The following is an 18518-nucleotide window of genomic DNA, read 5'->3' as shown; positions in this document are numbered from 1 at the left end:
CAGGCCAGGTGTGGAGGCTCATGCCTGTAATCCCAGCACTTTGGGAGGCTGAAGTGGGTGGACTGCTTGAGGTCAGGAGTTTTAGACCAGCCTGACCAACATGGTGAAATCCGTCTCTACTAAAAAATACCAAAAATTAGGCAGGTGGTGGCGGGCGCCTGTAATCCCAGCTACTGGGGAGGCTGAGGCAGAAGAATTGCTTGAATCCAGGGTGGAGGTTGCAGTGAGCTGAGATCCCGCCACTGCACTCCAGACTGGGTGACAAAGTGAGAATCTGTCTCAAAAAAAAAAAAAAATTAATTTGATTTCAATGAATGTTAGTTTTTTCACCTGTAAAACAGGATAATAAAAGACAACTCATAGGGTGATGGTGAAAGTGGACGCAATGTCTTCAATTGCCTAGTATGTAGCAATGACTCCACAAATGATAGTTTAAAAATGTTTATTTAGATCACTTACAAACACCAATCAGAGAGGAACCCTTTTTCAAAGTCAGTTGTACATCTTTCAATACCACACTTTTTAATTTCTTTCCTCTAACATAGGAAAAAGCAAAATACAGTGTTGTAATTTAAAAGTTTGGATGCATTTATTAACCTGTCGACTATGGCCACTTTCTTGAACTCTCTTTGCTTCAGAATAGTTCCTTTTTATACAATAAGGACAATCGTGATTATACCCAAAGTATATCAAAAGAAAAAGAAGTGACCACCATCATGCGATAAAAATGCTTTATAAAAGGAAACTTTTTGACAAACAAGTGTGTGTCAATCTAGAACTGGAACCTGTGTAATGATCTTGGGCATACTTTTGGCATTTCTAGGCCCATTTTCTTGTGTAACCTCGTGATAATAATAATGCCTCTTGGGGTAGTATAAGATAAAATGAGATCATTAATTCATAGCCTATTATAAAACCATAAGTTATGATAGTAACATTTTATAATTACAAATATTGAATTATTTTAGCTAGACAATGTCATATGTGCAATGATGCTATCAATATGACTTCTATAGATACTTTTTCTTTTTGGTTTGTAAGTGCTTGATTAGAATAGACATGTGAATTCAGATGAACTGTCAAAAGGCCTGGGAGGAAAGACTAGGATGTTTTTGATAGAAAAGGTGCATTTCTGAACTTAATTGCCCTTAACAGGACTTGTCTGGACCACACAAAAGCCATAAGGTTTTAGTTCACTAAGGTATTAATTTCTGTCCACTTTCACATCCATGTCCAGGGTTCAATTACAGGGCTGGTCTCCGAAGTTTCGTTTTGATGGATACAACATGATACATTGAAATTGATGCCATTCATGGGGACCTATAGTTAATGGCACATCTGTAACACAAATACAAGTAATACCAAAAATCATTATTAAGTGAACTGTATCTTAGAAATGGTGGTAGATGTTTTCTCATATAAACGTCTTATAGTACAAGTTATGTAACAATAAAAAACATGAATGATATGCAATATAATATTTAAGCATGGTTGAATGGGAGAGGGGAACTTACCAGTTTTTATTGCATGCTTTGACCCTGTTAGTTTTCCTTCTTCAAACCTATTCTGAGCTAATTTATGTTTAACATCATTTAGATGTTTTTACAACTTCTTTGTCCTTATAGTCATTGGCAAGTAGATCAATTTACTTATGTCCCTCGGTCTCTTGAGATGTAGGATGAAAAAATGCACAATTACCTATAAAATAAACAAATGTAGGTCTCATTCTTGAACAAGCCTAGAGGTTTTGTGTCAGCAGACAGTGATTTCTGTAAACCTGAAAAGGATCTGAATTAGGAAGGAGTAGGCAATGGATGGGTGATGGAACAAGGAGGAGAGATGAAGGAAGTCTTCATTGACCTGAGTTGTGAATACGCTGGTTTCTGGAACCTTCCATTTTACTCCCATTTCTGATTTCAATTTGCTCTTTGTCAAAGAAAAAAAAAAAAAGGAATCCTTAAGTTTGGATACTGGTCAATAGTTGGAACATAAGAGTTGGTGACAAGAGTTTTAGAGTCAATGTGCCAATTTCACTGATAAGTCACTGAGAACTTTGTACAAGTCATTTAACCTTGCGTTACTTCAGTTCCTGATGTGTTCAAAAGGATACTTTTGATCTTAAAACTAGTTAAATAGGTTGACTATTTAGAGTTCTAAGAGGATATTTATTTATGTAAATGTCTACCACTTTAATAATTACACTCTGGCAGTATGTCTTAATCTTTAACTATCTATGCTTTGGCTAAATTTTAAAACTTCACATTATAAACATATCTTTTTTAAACTTCATTTTCCAACTCTATTCTTCACGTCCTTGGTATCCTTGTTTCATGGATTTCTTTTCTCTCAGAATATTTTAAAAACTGTTTCAGATCAATAAGTCTGCTTTTGCTGGTATTTTGGATTCTAATCAAATCTTTTATATTTTATCTTACTTGAATTAGGATTCTTTCCCTTATAATCTACTGCCAGCATATTAGCCTGATATTTTTCTTGTATGGAAAATATCTACATTTTATTTTACAGTAAAAGCATAATGTATATGTAATGTGACTAGAAATGATGTATCTTAAATTTCACATTTTTGTCAACGAATCCTTGTCTATCTTATTTGTGTATGACTTACTCTTCATGAATATATATATCTATAGTATATAAGATGGAAGAGGGAAAATTTCATCATTACATTTTATTTATCTATTAGAGATAGCGTCTTGCTGTGTTGCCCAGGCTGGTCTTAAACTCCTGGGCTCAAGAGATCCTCCCACTTTAGCCACCTCAGTAGCTGGGACTGTAGGTATGGGCCATTGCTTCTGGCTCATCATTAAATTTAGAATTAGAATTTTGCAGCTATGAATGGACCTAGATGTTATCTAGTTCAAGCCCCTCATTTTAAACATAAGAAAATGGGTAAATCACTTACTTGTCTAAGGCTACAAAGCACTTAGTGATAGTAGGGACTAGAACTCATCAGTCCTGGGTCTCCAGCCACTATTGTTACTACTGAACTCCTAATACACTTGTATCCTTTAACTGGTGAATTTGGTTAAGGTCAACACATGTTGGGTTCAGCCTCTAGATAAGCTTATCTCTTTGTACTTGAACACTGCACCTTTAATTCAGGCCATCCAAAACTATAACCTTGTAAATCAGAAGCTGAGATGGAGAACTGGCACAGATCCATTCTCCTACTGAAAAAACATATGCTCCACAGATGCTGGATAGTCATCTTTGTTTCCAAGGACAACACATCACTTCTCAGTGATAACAATCCATTCTATATTTATTTGACAAACATTAATTTACATTCTGTATGCAACAGGCACTATGTGTTTCATACCTTAGGGTCCCTGAACTTACACGTTAAGACGAAGGCAAATGTGAAACAAATAATAGAAAGAGTTGAATCTATAAGTATACATATCTTAAAAGCATGAAATTAAAAATGTCCTTCTTTGCATTGCAGTTTCTTGCAAAATTTGCCCTTTTAAAACATAATCACGAAAGGGAGCAAGATGAGCATATAATGAAAAGTTGGTTACTCATAATTGCCAAGCTTTATTTGGCCCATGCTTAACAGGTGTTTCTCTTGCCAGGTATACTGTTGTAACTACAGGAAGTTGTTCTGGAGTTGGGAGAGCTGAAGTTTCGAAGTGGGGTAGGGAAAATGAATATATTCATTATGTTTATATTAGTATTTTTGTTATTATAAAAGTAAAGCATTCTTGGATAAAACATTCAAACTATACTTAAAGGTATAAATTGCAAAGGGAAAAGTTATCTCTATTCTGGATATACAATCAACAGTTTTCTGTTCTTTTTTCCAGGAATATTCTATGCATATAGAAACACATAGATGTGTATGTGTTTTTTCCACAAATGGTTTAAAATACTAAATATGCTTTTCCCCACACTTAGCCTTTACATATTCACACATCAGTACACACTGATCTTATTTAAGAAAATTGGTGCATACTTTTGTATGCTTTTACCATAATTTAAGAAGAAGCTGACTACTTTTTTAAAGTCAGAAATACTGGAAAGGGGACGGGCATGGTGGTGCACGCCTGTAATCCCAGAACTTTGGGAGGTCAAGGCGGGCGGATTGCTTGATCTCAGGAGTTGGAGACCAGTTTGGGTAACATGATGAAACCCCTTTTCTACAAAAAACACAAAAATTAGCCAGGCATGGTGGTGCGCACCCGTAGTCCCAGCTATTTAGGAGGCTGAGGTGGGAGGATGGCTTGAGCCCAGGAGCGGGTTGCAGTGAGCCGAAATCGCGCCACTGCACTCCAGCCTGGGCGACAGACCCTGTCTCGAAAAAAAAAAAAAAAAAATACTGGGAAGGTAAAAAAATATATATTTAATATATTATATATTTGAAACAGCCATTGTCACAGTGGATAACAGTCACAGGTGTATAATAGTGAAAGTTCGTTAAATTAATCTTTCTTCGTATTTGTTGACTCGTACAACCTATTAGTGTTTTGATTGGTTGAATTTGTCTTTTCATTCATAACTGCTGAAAACTTTCTACCTAACTAACCTGAGGAAGTGGTAAAAGTCAAACTTTTTTCCAGTATGAGGCCACCCTTGGTGCTGTCTGTAATTATCTAGATATGGCAGCCAGGATCCAACAGCTTTGCGTTTTAACTCATATGGACTTTCCTGGCGAATTCCTTGCCCCCCTCTGCTCCCCACTTAGCTTGACTTCCTGTCTTTTATCATCCGCAATCTATCAAGATCCTACAATGTGCTCAGTGTAGGGCAGAACAAATCACTGTTTTACCTCACAATTTAAGGAAGGCAGGGGGATAGTTTTTAAGATAAAAAATCTTTTAACAAAATATAAACTCCCCAATTTCCTTCAAACCAAACAGCATTGTCACACCCTCACAAGCTCTTATTACTTACACAGCCAGATGACTCAAGATTACTAACGTTTCTATTCATAAGGAGTTTGCTGGCCCCAAATCAACACAATCAAGCCCTCCCCCACCTTCCTTCTCTCTCCCCTGAGAGACTGACGTTTGGAACTCACGCCGCACCAGGTTTTTTCAGAATGAAGACGATGTGTGTTGCTGCTGGAACTCTTTGTCCTGGGATTTTATAAACACCTCCCCCACTCCTTTTTAAAGTTCTGTTTTTGAGGTGGTAAAAAGCAGTCGGAATCTGTTTAGCCTCTAAATCTCCCAATTCAGAAATATATTCTAAGAATTTAATAGAAAAAGACCAAGGGCTGTATCTGCTATTTACTGCAGAACCGGGTATTCCTATCAGAAATCTCCTACATGTGTCACCAAGATCAGAGACAAGGAGGGAAACAGCATGATCCCTGCCTTCTGGAGGGTTACAGTTGAAGCTTCCGCTGCTTCTGCACTTGACCTCAAAACAAACAAAAAACCCACCGCAAACAACAACAAAAAAATCTGGGCCCACCTTTCCCCTTGGATCTTTCACTTGACAGCTTTCTCGGCCAAAAATAAGGCACCCTACATCTGAATGCATCCCTAAGGCCTTACCGCACCCAGTCCAGGAGGCAGTCCTTGCAGCTGCCCTCCACCCAACTCCGCGCTTTTTCACACGCGCTCGTGGAAGAAAACCACTTAAACAACTGGACTCGGCCCGTTTCCTTTCGGTAGCCTCCCCATAGCCCAAGACGCTGTCCCCAGACGCTGCCCGCTCCCACCCCGGCCCCTTCGCGATCCTCCGGCGCGCGGGCGGGGCGGGGGAGGAGCGCGGGGGCGGCCGGGAGGGGGCGCGGCCGGGACGGGGCGCCGCCGGGGTGCGAGCCAGACGCAGAGGGCCGCGGAGGACGCGGGAGGCTAGCGGGGAGCCGAGGTCGTGCTAGGTTCCCGCGCCCGGGGGCCTTCGTCGAGGGAGAGGCGTGGCGGCGGCGGCAGCAGGAGGGCTGCAGGAGCGGTCGGGCTGGCGGTTCCGCACCGCGGCTCCTTCTGCCCAGCGCCCGCAACTCTGGGCTCAGAACTTCTCCTGCCGGCCCACTCGCCCTCGCCCCGCGCACTGGGCGCCAGGCGACTCCCGCACCTTGTCCCCGGCCCGCCCCCGCCTCCTCCTTCGGCCGCACCACTCCCCCTGCCGGCCGCGCTTCTCTCCGTTACAAAGGAGGGAAAATGAGCCGGGCGGCGGCGGCGCGGCGCGGGGCCACCACGGCGGCGGCGAGCGCGGCCGCCCCCGGCACCACGTAAACCGCCCCCGCCCGCCCAGCCGCGGCCCAGGCCGGAGCGGAGCCTGCTGCCCGCCGCCTGCTTGCTGCTCGCCTCCCTAGCCCTGCGCGTCGCCTCCCGGCCGGCCGAGGAGGTGGAGGAGGAGGAGGCGCCGCTTTCCCCGCGGCGCGCGCCCTCGCCGTTGTCTGAGCTGTGCTCTGGACCAGTTTAGGGAAGTTGCCGGGGCCCGGCGTCGCCCAGATGTGCGACCTCATTGAGCCACAGCCAGCCGAGAAGATCGGCAAGATGAAGAAGTTGCGGAGAACTTTGTCAGAGAGTTTCAGCCGCATTGGTGAGTAGCGCGCTGCCCCCAGCACCCCCAGCGCCCGGTCCCCTCGGCCCGCGCCCCCGCCGCGCTCCTGGCACCAGCCATGCAGCTGCCAGCGGGGCTGGCGTGGGGTAAGTTGCGAGCGGGGGTCGAGGGCACAGTGCTAGGGACCCGGGGGAGGGCGAGGACGCAAAGGAAAGAGACCCCTCTCCCTCAGGATCTGGGGGTTCATTTGTAGTCTCTTTCAAGCCTACAATATGGGTTCCCCCCTCCTCCGCCACTAGTGCTCGCCCTTTCGCGCGCGTGGGGGACGGACGAGGGAACCCCTCGGCTCCCACCGCGCCAGGGGTTGCGCGGCTGCTTGGGCCACTTGTTATTTTTTGCGCACAGACTTTGATATTGGGCGTTTAGTCAGTAATTTAGCTTTGGAAATTGGTGAAACGTTAGACTGTGCCCTGGTATTGTTTAACATATTCAACCTGAAGGGAAGTGGGACAGTTACCTTGGGACCTATTGTTCGGTACTTCGGGTCCTGGAAAGCGAGATTTGGGTGTTCAGTCTCGAGGTCTCGACTGGAGAGAAATGCGCGCTGTGGAGTTGTCTGGACATTTAGGAATGTCTCCGGAACTTGTTCCATTTACTAGAGCTCATGGGCTATTGTCTTTAAACCAACCAACCAACTGACCAACAGTGTTTAGGACAGTGAGGAATAAATGCATATCACAGGTTGTAATAGGGTGACAGCAGTGTCACGTGGAATGGGTTTGTTAGATTTTGAGTATGGGGCATACAAAACCCCTTTTAACCTGAAGAGGTAGCTGCCCCCCCACCCCCGCCACTGTCACAACTTTCACTGATACACGTAACTATCCTGAGCAAGAGAATGCTATAGCCACAAAAAATAATCCCTGCGAGTCCCTAGGAAGCTGCCTAGTCTTTGTTTCACTTGTTTAAAATGTCGTCCATGTTAACGAAGGTGTTAATGGAAATTAAGCATAAAGGTACGTAGTTCCTTAAAATAAAACCCTGGGATGCACATGAGTGTTACAGATATTCTTCCACCCATTCATTGTGAGATATACAAACTTTCTTCAAGTGAGAGAGTGCAATGGATCGAAATGTAGCCAAGTGTGTGGTTTTTTTTTTTTTTTTTTTTTTGGGTCTTTCAACTTAAAATTTTGTGTTGGTATGCAAAATATTTCCCAAGATGACTGTAAAGTTATGGTATGAAACCAATCTTTAGTTTTATTTATTGCATGTATTGGATATTAATTTCACTCTTCAGAGTTGGAGATACATATGGAGAGTCCCTGCATTCATATGAAGTTTGAAGCCAAGAAGAGTGTGAGAGAGGGAAATGTTGAGTCGTGTGCATTATTAACGAGGATGTTTCAGCCCTGACCCAAACCTTCACAGACGCGGGTTCTGGAGTCCATTAAGCCCTGTTTTAAAACACATTAACTATATGTTTACTAATGCTAATGATTCTGTTGGAGCCCCTCCAGTTTTGTGTTAAATAATTCATTGCAATTGAGTCTCAGTAAGAAACCAAGGACATTAATATAAAAGTTCCTTATGTTTAAATAATTTCAAGGTTTTGATCGACAATCAGTAAAATTTGGATTAAGTACAGTACTGGCAAATGGGGGTATTATAGTTAATTGGATTTTCTAGCTTACTGAGATTTAGTGATGTGAAACTCCTTTTGAATCCAACTCTTGTTAAAATGTCTTCTAAGATCTGGTGGATTTTATATCCTCCCTTTAGGACACAGAATACAGTGCAGTGAGCACAGCTGATTATTTCTTGTATTGATGGAAGGTATGATTCTGAATTGCAGATCTCATTGTGGAATACTGTAAAAGTAGATACTGAAGTGATTATAGTTGTGTACCAAGCCAAGGACGTTCGTTAAAAGTAGCATTACAGAAACAAAATCTGTATTTTCTTATTTTCTTGGTGTTTTATATTGTATTTGCAAAATTAAAACCAGTGGACTCATTCTGATTATCTAAGGATTTTTAAGGTGCTAGAGGTTGTTGAGTTGAGGGCTTACTGTGGGATTATATAGTGCATGAGTTAAGAATGTGGGCTGTGTGTCACACAGACTGGGTGTTTCCGGTGTTGCCATGCCTAGCCGAGGTCCCTCAACTTCTCTGAGCTTCATTTTTTCATGTACAACTCAGTTTTGTTGTTGGCTTTTAGTGAAATAATGCATACCATGTCCTGTGTGGCACATTAAATAAAGACTCAGTAAACGTTCAAGATATATTATCATTGTTTTTGTTATTATTAGGGATTCCATCATACTGACTTAACTGATCTTATAGATAGAAAGCAAGAGAAGAGGGAAGTGGCCATTGACTTTGTAGTGTAGCCAGCCTTAAAACAGCATGTGGTTTTGAGTTAAGCAGGCCTGGATTTGAACTTGGTTTTGCCTGCTTGCTCTGTGCCTTTGGCAGCCAGTGGAATTTCTCTAAAGCCCAGAGTCCTCATCTGTAAATATTCATATAAGTTGAATATATGTGAAGACTAAAACGGATAAAATACATGAAAAATCTAGTGCAGTATCTATCACAAGGTGAAGGTCATACCGTAGGCTGTCATTATTCCTTCCAATTTCTGTTTATACCCCATCATCCTCCTTTCTTCACTGGTACTTCAAGAGGAGATCAAAGAGCGAATGGTTTATTCTTGTTGAATAATCCACACTGCAACATACTCATTCTCCTTAACCAATCTAAGATGGCTTTTGAAATAGACATACTGACTTTATTTTGCTGCTTTAGTATGATCCAAAAGTGTAGCTTGTTGTATGGTGAAATGTACAATATTATTGTTTAGCTGAAAGAAATTATTAATCAGTCATCTATTGAAAATGAGGAAATGTTTGAAAGTATCTGATATCCGATCAGTGTTTATCATTAATAACAATAATTCTGAATACATAAAGCAACGCTAATGTTTAATTTGTTTACACATCAGAGATCATGCTGAGTTTGTCACTGTCCACCCCAAATACAGCTGATCTGTTTATATAAAACACATTGGCTTTCAAGCCATAGCACTCTAATTTACGATATCTGCCAGGGAATGACTACGATATAGTTATGGTTCTTTTATAAGATGGGTGTAATTGAATTTTAAAGGCACCCATCAATTTCGGTAGTATTTATGGTTTTCTACTAAATAGTGTCAATATGGTCACCTATTTAGGAATTTCTACAGTTGTCTCACACTTTTTTTTTTTTTTTAATTTAGGCTAACAAAGACAAATGGGAACTTAATTATTGAATAGTTTAAGTATATTAAAGTTCATTTCCTCTTTTCTTTCTTGTTTCTTTTTTATTTTTGAATGTTAGCCTAGAAGAAGAAAGGCTTTATGTAATATCTGGTTTATGATTAAGGTCAAACTGACATTTTTTCGTACTTATTTGAATACATTTCTTCATACTTATTTGGACTATCTCCTAGAGAAAGGAAGTTTATACTCTGCGATATTTGAGATGAACCCCGTGTATACTATTTCTTTAAAGGATATGGTTTGTGAGGGAACTAAATAAAAAGAAGAGGCTGTGATTACACTGAACTTTGGGGTTTGTTACCTTGTGCTGTAAGTGTGTAATTCTAGAGTCCAATTGTCATTTGATGAATTCATTATGTCAGAAAAGAGAAATGTAAGGTTAAATGTTCAGACACAAAATTTAACTATTGTACCATATTTTCCCCAATGCAGCTTCAAAATATTTTAATTTGAAAACTACAAAATGGAATTTATATCTATGATCTTTTAAGAGAGAACCAATGTATCATTTTCATACACCAAAACTTAAGTGTGTCTCAAAAGATACTCTCCTTTTGCCATTGAGGTAGGGCTCATTAATTCAACAAATAATTACTGAGTAACTCCTTTCCACTGTAGACATTGTTCTGACAGTCAGATTGGCTGACCAATGTGGCTGGTCCCTGTCCTCAAGGATTTTAAGGGAAAACAGGCCAATGAATAGGCATTTACAATACAAAGTAACAAATTCTGCCATGAAGATTAGCAAAATTTGCTGTTGGAGAACACAGGAGGAGCGCCACTTTCATCTAGGTGAAATCATGAGAAGCTTTCTAGAGGAAGCAATGTGTGAGCAGAAGACTGAATAGAATATCTGCTGATCTGAAATATTTTGATATGCCCCTTGGCTATTCCAGAATTGTGTAATATGCTTGTTACTCCATGAAATCCTTCAAGATAATTGTGGATTTACATTTACATGAATGACTACGGCCATCAGGGAATGTAATCAATAATGAGATGTTGTATTCTTGTTTGGGTCAGAATTTACTTATCAGTGACCTGATGAATATCTGGCAAACACATCTTAAGTTGGTGTTTATTGTCACTGTTAACTGCTGTTTAGGACAAGGACTCAGTATTTAGAAGAAACCGTGTAAGGTGTGAATCTAGCAGCGAATGACTTCAGTGAAGTAATGGTATTCTGTGGTAACCTTGAGCTTGAGAGTATTGTGCAGATGAGAGAATCTGGCTTCCTGTTCTTTATGTCATAGCAAATACACTTGCAGTTTCTTCTGTTTTCTCCTCTTGGTACCTCCAGACCCCTCCTCTTTGTCCAGAATGTTGGAGAATTGTCAGGACTAGGAGATAAGAAGGAAATAGTCCAGTCTCGCTGTTCGAGACAGTCTAGTTTTCTGCTGTCTTCATTTCTCAACTTAAGGGTCTTCATTCCATATTTACATTTCCCTAAGGGATAGTATCTTGTTTTTTGGCAGCAGAGGAACAGGGTCTCACTCTGTCACCCAGACTGGAGTGCAGTGGCACAATCTTGGCTCACTGCAACCTCTGCCTCCCAGGCTCATGTGATCCTCCCACCTCAGCCTCCCGAATAGCTGGAACTACAGGGCACCACCTCAACGCCTGGCTCATTTTATGTATGTATGTATGTATGTGTGTATGTATGTATTTGGTATTGTTTTTGTAGAGACGGGGTTTCCCCCTGTTGCCCAGGCTGGTCTCAAACTCCTGAGCTCAGGCGATCCATCCGCCTCAGCCTTCCAAAGTGCTGGGATTAGAGGCGTGAGCCACTGCACCTGGTGGGGTAGTATCAACTGTAGTTAAAAAGAACCACTGGATGCTTTGCTTAAGAAAACACATGGCTAAATTTCCAGAACTTTTATAATGTCCAAAATAAAGACAGTATATTTAAAAGTTTGTGCCGTGAATTACAAGTTTACTGCTGTAGCTTTGCATCTTGCATGGCAACCACATAGTGCGTGTGTTCCATTAATCTTTGTTAAATGAGCTAGGTATGAGGCTGTATGGTAATTTGCTTATGTTAGACTTTGTATATGAAATCAATGGGCTATTAATTTCTTATTCCAAAGAATTTTGTTTTTCAGATGGAGCAACTTGTCTATATTTAGAATTACATTACTAATGTTTTGTAAAGGACTCATTAGTCAAGTATGTTAATTAAAGGACACGCCTTGGGTTGAGGGAGTAGACAGTATAGTAATATTGTTGACTGGTATTTATACAGAGCCTTGTAGCTTAGAAGTTAAATTCTAGTGAAAATGCAGTCATTAGAAGTTAGCTGGGATCTTAATATGGTTCTTTCAAAACAGATTATTTTAGATTTAATGTAGGTTATTTTAGATTTAATGTAGGTTAAGTTAAATACATAATTAAAACATGTGCAAGTAATTGAATGCAAGATAAGCCATTCACTTTTTTATTTTCCATTCACTTTCAGAAGAAATGGTTATCCAATAAAGAAAGATTAGTTTATTAGGCAAAAGGGAAAAATAAGAAACTTTTAGAAACGTTTTATTTCCCTCAGCCTACCTGCATCCATCCCTTAATTCACCACAGTCACATTCTTGAAAACACAAATATATGAAACAGAGAAAATAACCTTTTCACGAGTGTTGGAGTATGTATCCTAAGCTTTTCTGTGATAGCTTCAGTTTAGGCACATTACTTTTCTCAGAGCTTAATTGCCAGAATAATTTGCTTTTCATTGCTTTTGTCAGAACAAAGCTTTCCAAGTAATAGCTACCCAAGTGCTTCTATCCAGACTAAATCAGGTTTAAAGCAGCAAACACCTATGCACAGTTCTGTAAATTTGAAACATTTCTCCAGCTAGTAAGATAAATTAGCTATTTAATGCATTCTTCTTAATATGAAACATTCTAAGTAATTGTAAAATGTAAGGAACTAGATGTTTGCCAACTGTAGGTGAAATTCTTCTCTTTCTATATTGGGTGAAAAAATTCCCGTTCTAAAGCTATAGACAGTCATATGATAGTGGTCCTGCAAGATTATAATACTGTATTTTTACTGTACATTTTTCTATGTTTAGATACACAAATACTTGCCGTTGTGTTACAGTTGCCTACAGTGTTCAGTACAGTAACATGCTGTATAGGTTTGTAGCCTAGGAGTAATAGGCTATACCATATAGCCTAGGTATGTAGTTGGTGATACCATCTAGGTTTGTATAAGTACACTCTGTGACATTTGCACAATGAAATTGCCTAACGGTGCATTTCTCAGAATGTATCCCAGTTGTTAAGTGACACATAACCATATTTAAAATAAATCTGAAGTATTTGCTGGTTCCTATAAAATATTCTGAATGTATTTTCATTTGAAATACTTTGTTATGAAATTTATCATGTTGAAATGTTTACATTATGTCTCTTACTCTGCAATGCTTATTTTAACAGGCTTAGTCTTTCATCAACATACCTACTCTTTACTCAGTATGAAAGTGTCATTCAGGGCTCTATGCAAAGTAGGTGTCATCCTAACAATTGGTGATATCTTCTCAAAACCCAGGAGTTTAAGGGGAAATTTCTTCAAGATTACTTTGTGATTCTTTTATACTTTCATTAAAACATGTTCCAACTAAAGAAGACATAGGGAGCAGTTATGTGTGCTTCTTTCTTAGATCTGGGAGGATAGTTCTATTTGTGTATTTATGAAAAATATTTCAAAAAGATTCATGCTGTGCAGTTCTCTCTCTTTCATTTGCAGTTTTCGTATTTGTATCATAACATTGTTATTCAGGTTCGGGTACAATTTACTTTCTGAAATGAAAACACCATACTGCCTTGTTTTTTTTTTCTGTTTTCTATAACTTAGTCTCTTTGGAATTTTTCATAATAACTGTTTCCTTTTCCTTCTTATTTTATAGCTTTGAAGAAAGATGACACCACCTTTGATGAGGTAGGTTACATTTCTTCATCTAATGTTAGTACCAGGTAGTCAGTAGGTGCCAACTTTGTACTTAGAAACAGAAAAAAATGCCTTTAAAACACACACACACAAGATGACATCTGTTTGTTTCATTGCATTATGATATTTTCAAATGTTAAAATAATCGTTCAAATGAGTTTTGGTAGCAAGTAACAGAAATATGTCTTTTTCAATTAATAAACTCATTAGAAGACACATGCAGGCCTTTGTGTTGTTGCCTTCTTGCTGGTGGTAGTGCTTTAGACATGCAGCGTGATGTATGTGCTTAAGGCAAGTCTGGAACTGTTGGTAAGTTGGGCACCATGGCTCCTTGCAGACCTCAGCTGAATCAGGGTGTGATGTGTTGTTGATGCCACATATTGTCTGTCAGTCTCCCAAAGGAGGAGGTGACTTTTCATGTTCTGGTTTTCCTATTCTTTGTATATCAGATCTGTCTTGATCTATTTGCCACAAAGCAGTATAAAATACTGTTCAAGTAAGGCAGAGAGTTCATGTGTAATTAATAGCATCCTGAATGTGATTTTAAAATTGCAATCATTCCTGAATTTTTGTAGTAAAAGTGGGAATCACTAGAGAAATAATGAATGTTTACAAAATGTTTTCACAGTGCTAAAGAGTGAAGTGTTTCGTTGTAACCATCCTGAGCCACACTCGTTGATCTGTGTTGTAAACTGGGCCACATGTATATATAGATTGTGTTTGTTTGTTTGTTTGTTTTTTTGAGATGGAGTCTTGCTCTGTTGACCAGGCTGGAGTGTAGTGGCATGATTCCGGCGCTCTGCAAGCTCCGCCTCCTGGGTTCACGCCGTTTTCCTGCCTCAGCCTCCCTAGTAACTGAGACTACAGGTGCCCACCACCACACCCGGCTAATTTTTTGTATTTTTAGTAGAGGCGGTGTTTCACCATGATAACCAGGATAGTCTCGATCTCCTGACCTTGTGATCCACCCGCCTTGGCCTCCCAAAGTGCTGGGATTACAGGTGTGAGCCACTGCACCCGGCCTAGATTGTGTTTTTGTATAGGAACATGGGTGTTATCTATACAGTGTGCTTACTCTAAGGCCTGATGAAAGCATAAATTAGTTTGGTTTGGTGGTTTGTTTTAATAGTTACATATTCCATGAAATATGCTACCTGGCTTCCCTCTGCTGCAGTACTTCAGTGAGGAAAGGGCATTTGTGCTCATGGAAAGTCCCCTTGGTCATGTGGCTGGCTGTGGTGCATGGCAGGTCTGCTCAGGGAGAACCTGCTCCAGGCTGGGATTTCTGGATGGGGCTAGCGTCATTTGGCTGATACGGTCTGCTGCTTCATCTGCTGCACCTGTTCTCTTTTTCCTGGGCTGAGCTTTACAAACCTGTGTCCCTGGACTCTGAAGCAACTTTCCCTGCCAACGTTCCTGTGACATCCTCTACAAAACTTAATTCTTGTAGACTTGAAGCAATAGAGGAGTCTTTTCTTCTCCCTTCATAGTGTGCAATAGTGGAGTTTTCCTCTAAACCTGTATTTCTGGAATTTCTGTAGTGTTGTTATTGAGATGTTTTTCAGGACAGTGTTTTCTTTCTTTTCAGGGGAAATCAATATGAGAATATTTGGCACCATTTTTCTCTTTGTAAAGAAAGTTTCCCCTCTAATTATGGCGATAATTTAAGCTTACATAAAAAAAGAGAAATAAGGAAAAGGAGAAAGAAAAAAATCTCATAAATCCTGTTACCCCAATACAACAACTGTTGAATGTTCTTGCTGCTTTCCCCGTGTTTTGAAAAAGCAGCCCATTATTATATCCTGCTTTTTTCTTTGGTACAATAACATTATATTTTCCCATGTTTTTACAAACTCTTCCTAATAATCATTAGGAATTTTGAAAACCTTTTTTCTTGCTTAAACACTATTGTCAGTGATTAGCTTTAAAACACACCTGAGGCTGGTAACCGCTCCCTCTCTCTGTTATTCTGAAACCTCTGTATAGTCAAAGGTTTGGAGTTTGTAATTTGGGTCAAAATCATCCTTAGGTTTTGCAAAGTGGTTTCCTTCCTCTGCCCCAAGAGATTGGTAACTATCACAAATCAGTAAATCACAGAATGCTCGACTTGGAAGATCCATTGGAAATAATAATTTTCCCACTCCATCATTTCACAGATAAAGAAATTGAGATCCAGAAGGGGCAGGTAATTTCCAGCTAATGAAGGAAAGACTCAAGGCCAGAAAAGCTTGGGAGATAGTAGTAATGAAGCCATGCTGGGGTATAATTCCTAATTCAACTATCCCCTGTTTGGGCATTTGACTTATTCATTTCATATCCTTTGTAAAATAGAGATAATAATAGTATCTTCCCTTTAAGGTAGTTGAGAGAATGAAATAAGCTAACGCACATAAAGGTTTCAGAATAATGGCTCACAAAAAGGGAATATCTCATAATTGGTGTTATCTTCATTGCCTTCATGATCATCGTCATCAATGCTCTCACTCTGACATCCACCTTCTGTAGTTGGAAGGGCTACAGAGTAGATGGAAGGATTAAAAATGAAGAATTACAGCTATGAGGAAAGTTAATTTTAGATATTCCTCTAACATTTCACAGAAGCTTCATGTGATGACTTGCATATTAAAACTGAGAAAGTATTATCTAAAGCCCACCGTTGTTTAGATTCCACATGGGGATGATTACATTCAAGTTTTTAATCCCTGGGTGTGTTGCACATAGTTAACATTCAGTAAGTATCTATTGAATGCGAGTAAATATCTATTGTAGAGGAGTAGAGAGAGTGATGAATTAGGTGTCAGGTAGCGTGGATTCTCATCTGCCACTTTCTAGTTATTTGGGCAGGTCGTTTAACTTACCCTGGCCTCGACATTCTCATTTGCAAAATCAGTTGAACTGCGATCTTCAGGTTGCCTCTTAGCTCTACATGTAGGATTCTAAATAATGTAACAACCAACATAAGATTACAACTTTTTTTTCATGTTTTCATGTCAGACAGGTAATGTGCTGACCTTGTAATAAGGTTTGAGGGAGGCACGTCTTACACATGAGGTGAAACCCTAGTCATCACGCTTATGAACTATACAAAAGGATCAAAATGACAACTTTATCACATCAGAAGAAAGCACTGAAACTGGTTGTGTACATAGGAACTGAGTTTTCTGTGATCATTTTCAGATTATAATGGTAGAAATTTTCTTGAACGCTTGTTTTTCTCTTTCTCTTTCTCTCTCCTGGAGCTGAGGGACTCTACAGTCCATTGGAATCAATTCAGATTTAAGTCTTAAAACTTTGAGGGTTGGGTCAGCTTCTTAGGTATGCAAAAAGTGTGACAACTCTCCTTATTCAGTATTTATGAGCTGGAGGGCTCCTTATCTCAAGGAGTGGCCTCTTCCAGAGAGTGCCTGAGCAGGAGTTTGGTAGCAACTCCCTGATTCATGTAGAGGATGCCTCTAGAGTGTGTGTCAAATGTTTGACCTTGAACACAGGAGAAAAAGAAATACAGACTTACTTAATCGTAGACTGAAATGCCCAAACCAGACTGGAATTATATTCAGGAACTATGCTTGTTGTAAACTGGGCTGTGTTTGTGTGCGCATGCATGTGCTTGTGTGTGTGTTTATATTGAACAGTTTGGAATTATTGAAGCCTTCAGGTATTTACAATAAGCAAACAATAGGGAATTTTGCTGAAGCCGGTCATAGTTGGAGACGGGACATTCTATGAATGATCATTTTGTTTTTCATTTCATTATTTGGTCCCTGACCACAATATTAGTCATTTAATGTTCTGTGGGCTAAATCTGCACGTTTTACTTGGATGGACTAATCATTTCTAAAGACATTCCAAGTAAAATTTTATTAGTTTCAGTTCTTTTCCCCTCCCAACTTGTCGATGTTTGGAAGGGTTTGGCATAGTACTTGGCCATAATGAAGGGGCTAAATAATTATTGGAGAAACACATGGTTAAGCTAGATTGAAGATGAAAGAAGATTGGTATTTTGTGTCATAGTTTTTAGCGGACGTGATGTTTCCGGTGACATTGTGATGAGAGTCTTGGGTAAAGCATCAACTTCATATCTGTGAAATGACTGCAGAACTTTCCAAATGTCTTTTTACCTTTTGTCCCCAATAAATGCCCAGACCATGTCCCTAAGTGGCCCCATTTTTCCTGAAGTGATGAACAATAACTACACTATGACTTCTGGTGAATTTTTGAATTTTATTTTTGATTTAATGATTTATTTTAGAATATTAATGATACCTAATATATGAAAGGTCAGAAAATACAGATAATCTCCACCAGTGTAAAATTACCACACATAAAACCTTTTGAACTTTGGAGACAAAAGCTCTAATTAAGTGTATATGTATGTGTATGGAAATAGTTGGAAATGGTGATAGCTACAGCAATTCATGAATTGTTCTCATGGGTAGATGGGTAGATTAAAAGGTTAACTCATGCAGTTCTGCTTTATCCCTCTGTTTTTTAGCTTTGATGATTTCCAGAACAAAGTATTGGCTCTGCCTGGCTCTTTGGTGAGAAATACAAAATTTTTAGCAATTGGAATAAACCTTTGAAATGCAGAGAGTTTCATATGTTTATGGCATATAATCCAGATAATTAAGCACTTAGTTTGTTTTATAAAAATGGGTGATCATGTATGAGTTTTCTCCTCCTTCTCTGCTTTGGTCAGTTATTTTATGTTTGTGAGGTAGAAGGCTGCCAGCACTTATTTTGTCATTTTCCAGCTATTTTATTTTTTCAAATCCTAGGAAAA

General features: G+C 39.6%; 1 protein-coding gene, 1 long non-coding RNA gene and 1 other non-coding gene across 4 annotated transcripts in view; 1 reads left to right on the top strand and 2 right to left on the bottom strand.

Moving 5' to 3' along the window:
- Positions 1-428: 428 nt before the first annotated feature.
- LOC103226578 (uncharacterized) lies at positions 429-3577 on the bottom strand. Its single transcript, XR_005242329.2, has 2 exons — positions 1515-3577; positions 429-1338 (listed from the first exon to the last, which is right to left on the bottom strand). It is a non-coding gene; the product is annotated as an uncharacterized lncRNA (long non-coding RNA).
- Positions 3578-6220: 2643 nt separating this feature from the next.
- CDK14 (cyclin dependent kinase 14) overlaps positions 6221-18518 on the top strand; it is a 589453-nt gene continuing 577155 nt past the window's right edge. The window contains exons 1-2 of one of the 2 annotated variants that reach the window (XM_007982225.3): positions 6221-6516; positions 13698-13729. In XM_007982225.3, the coding sequence (XP_007980416.1) occupies positions 6426-6516; positions 13698-13729 (123 nt within the window). In that variant the 5' untranslated portion in view covers positions 6221-6425. The remainder of the gene's footprint in view (positions 6517-13697; positions 13730-18518) is intronic. The other variant, XM_007982233.3, reaches the window with a different exon arrangement.
- On the bottom strand, positions 16727-16831 carry LOC119626352 (small nucleolar RNA U13). Its single transcript, XR_005242528.1, has one exon. It is a non-coding gene; the product is annotated as a small nucleolar RNA U13 (small nucleolar RNA).

The sequence above is a fragment of the Chlorocebus sabaeus genome, chromosome 21 (genome assembly GCF_047675955.1).
Source record: "Chlorocebus sabaeus isolate Y175 chromosome 21, mChlSab1.0.hap1, whole genome shotgun sequence".
NCBI lineage: Eukaryota > Metazoa > Chordata > Mammalia > Primates > Cercopithecidae > Chlorocebus > Chlorocebus sabaeus.
The sequence above is the reverse complement of the archived record's forward strand: the minus strand, read 5'-3'. Positions and strand labels throughout refer to the sequence as shown.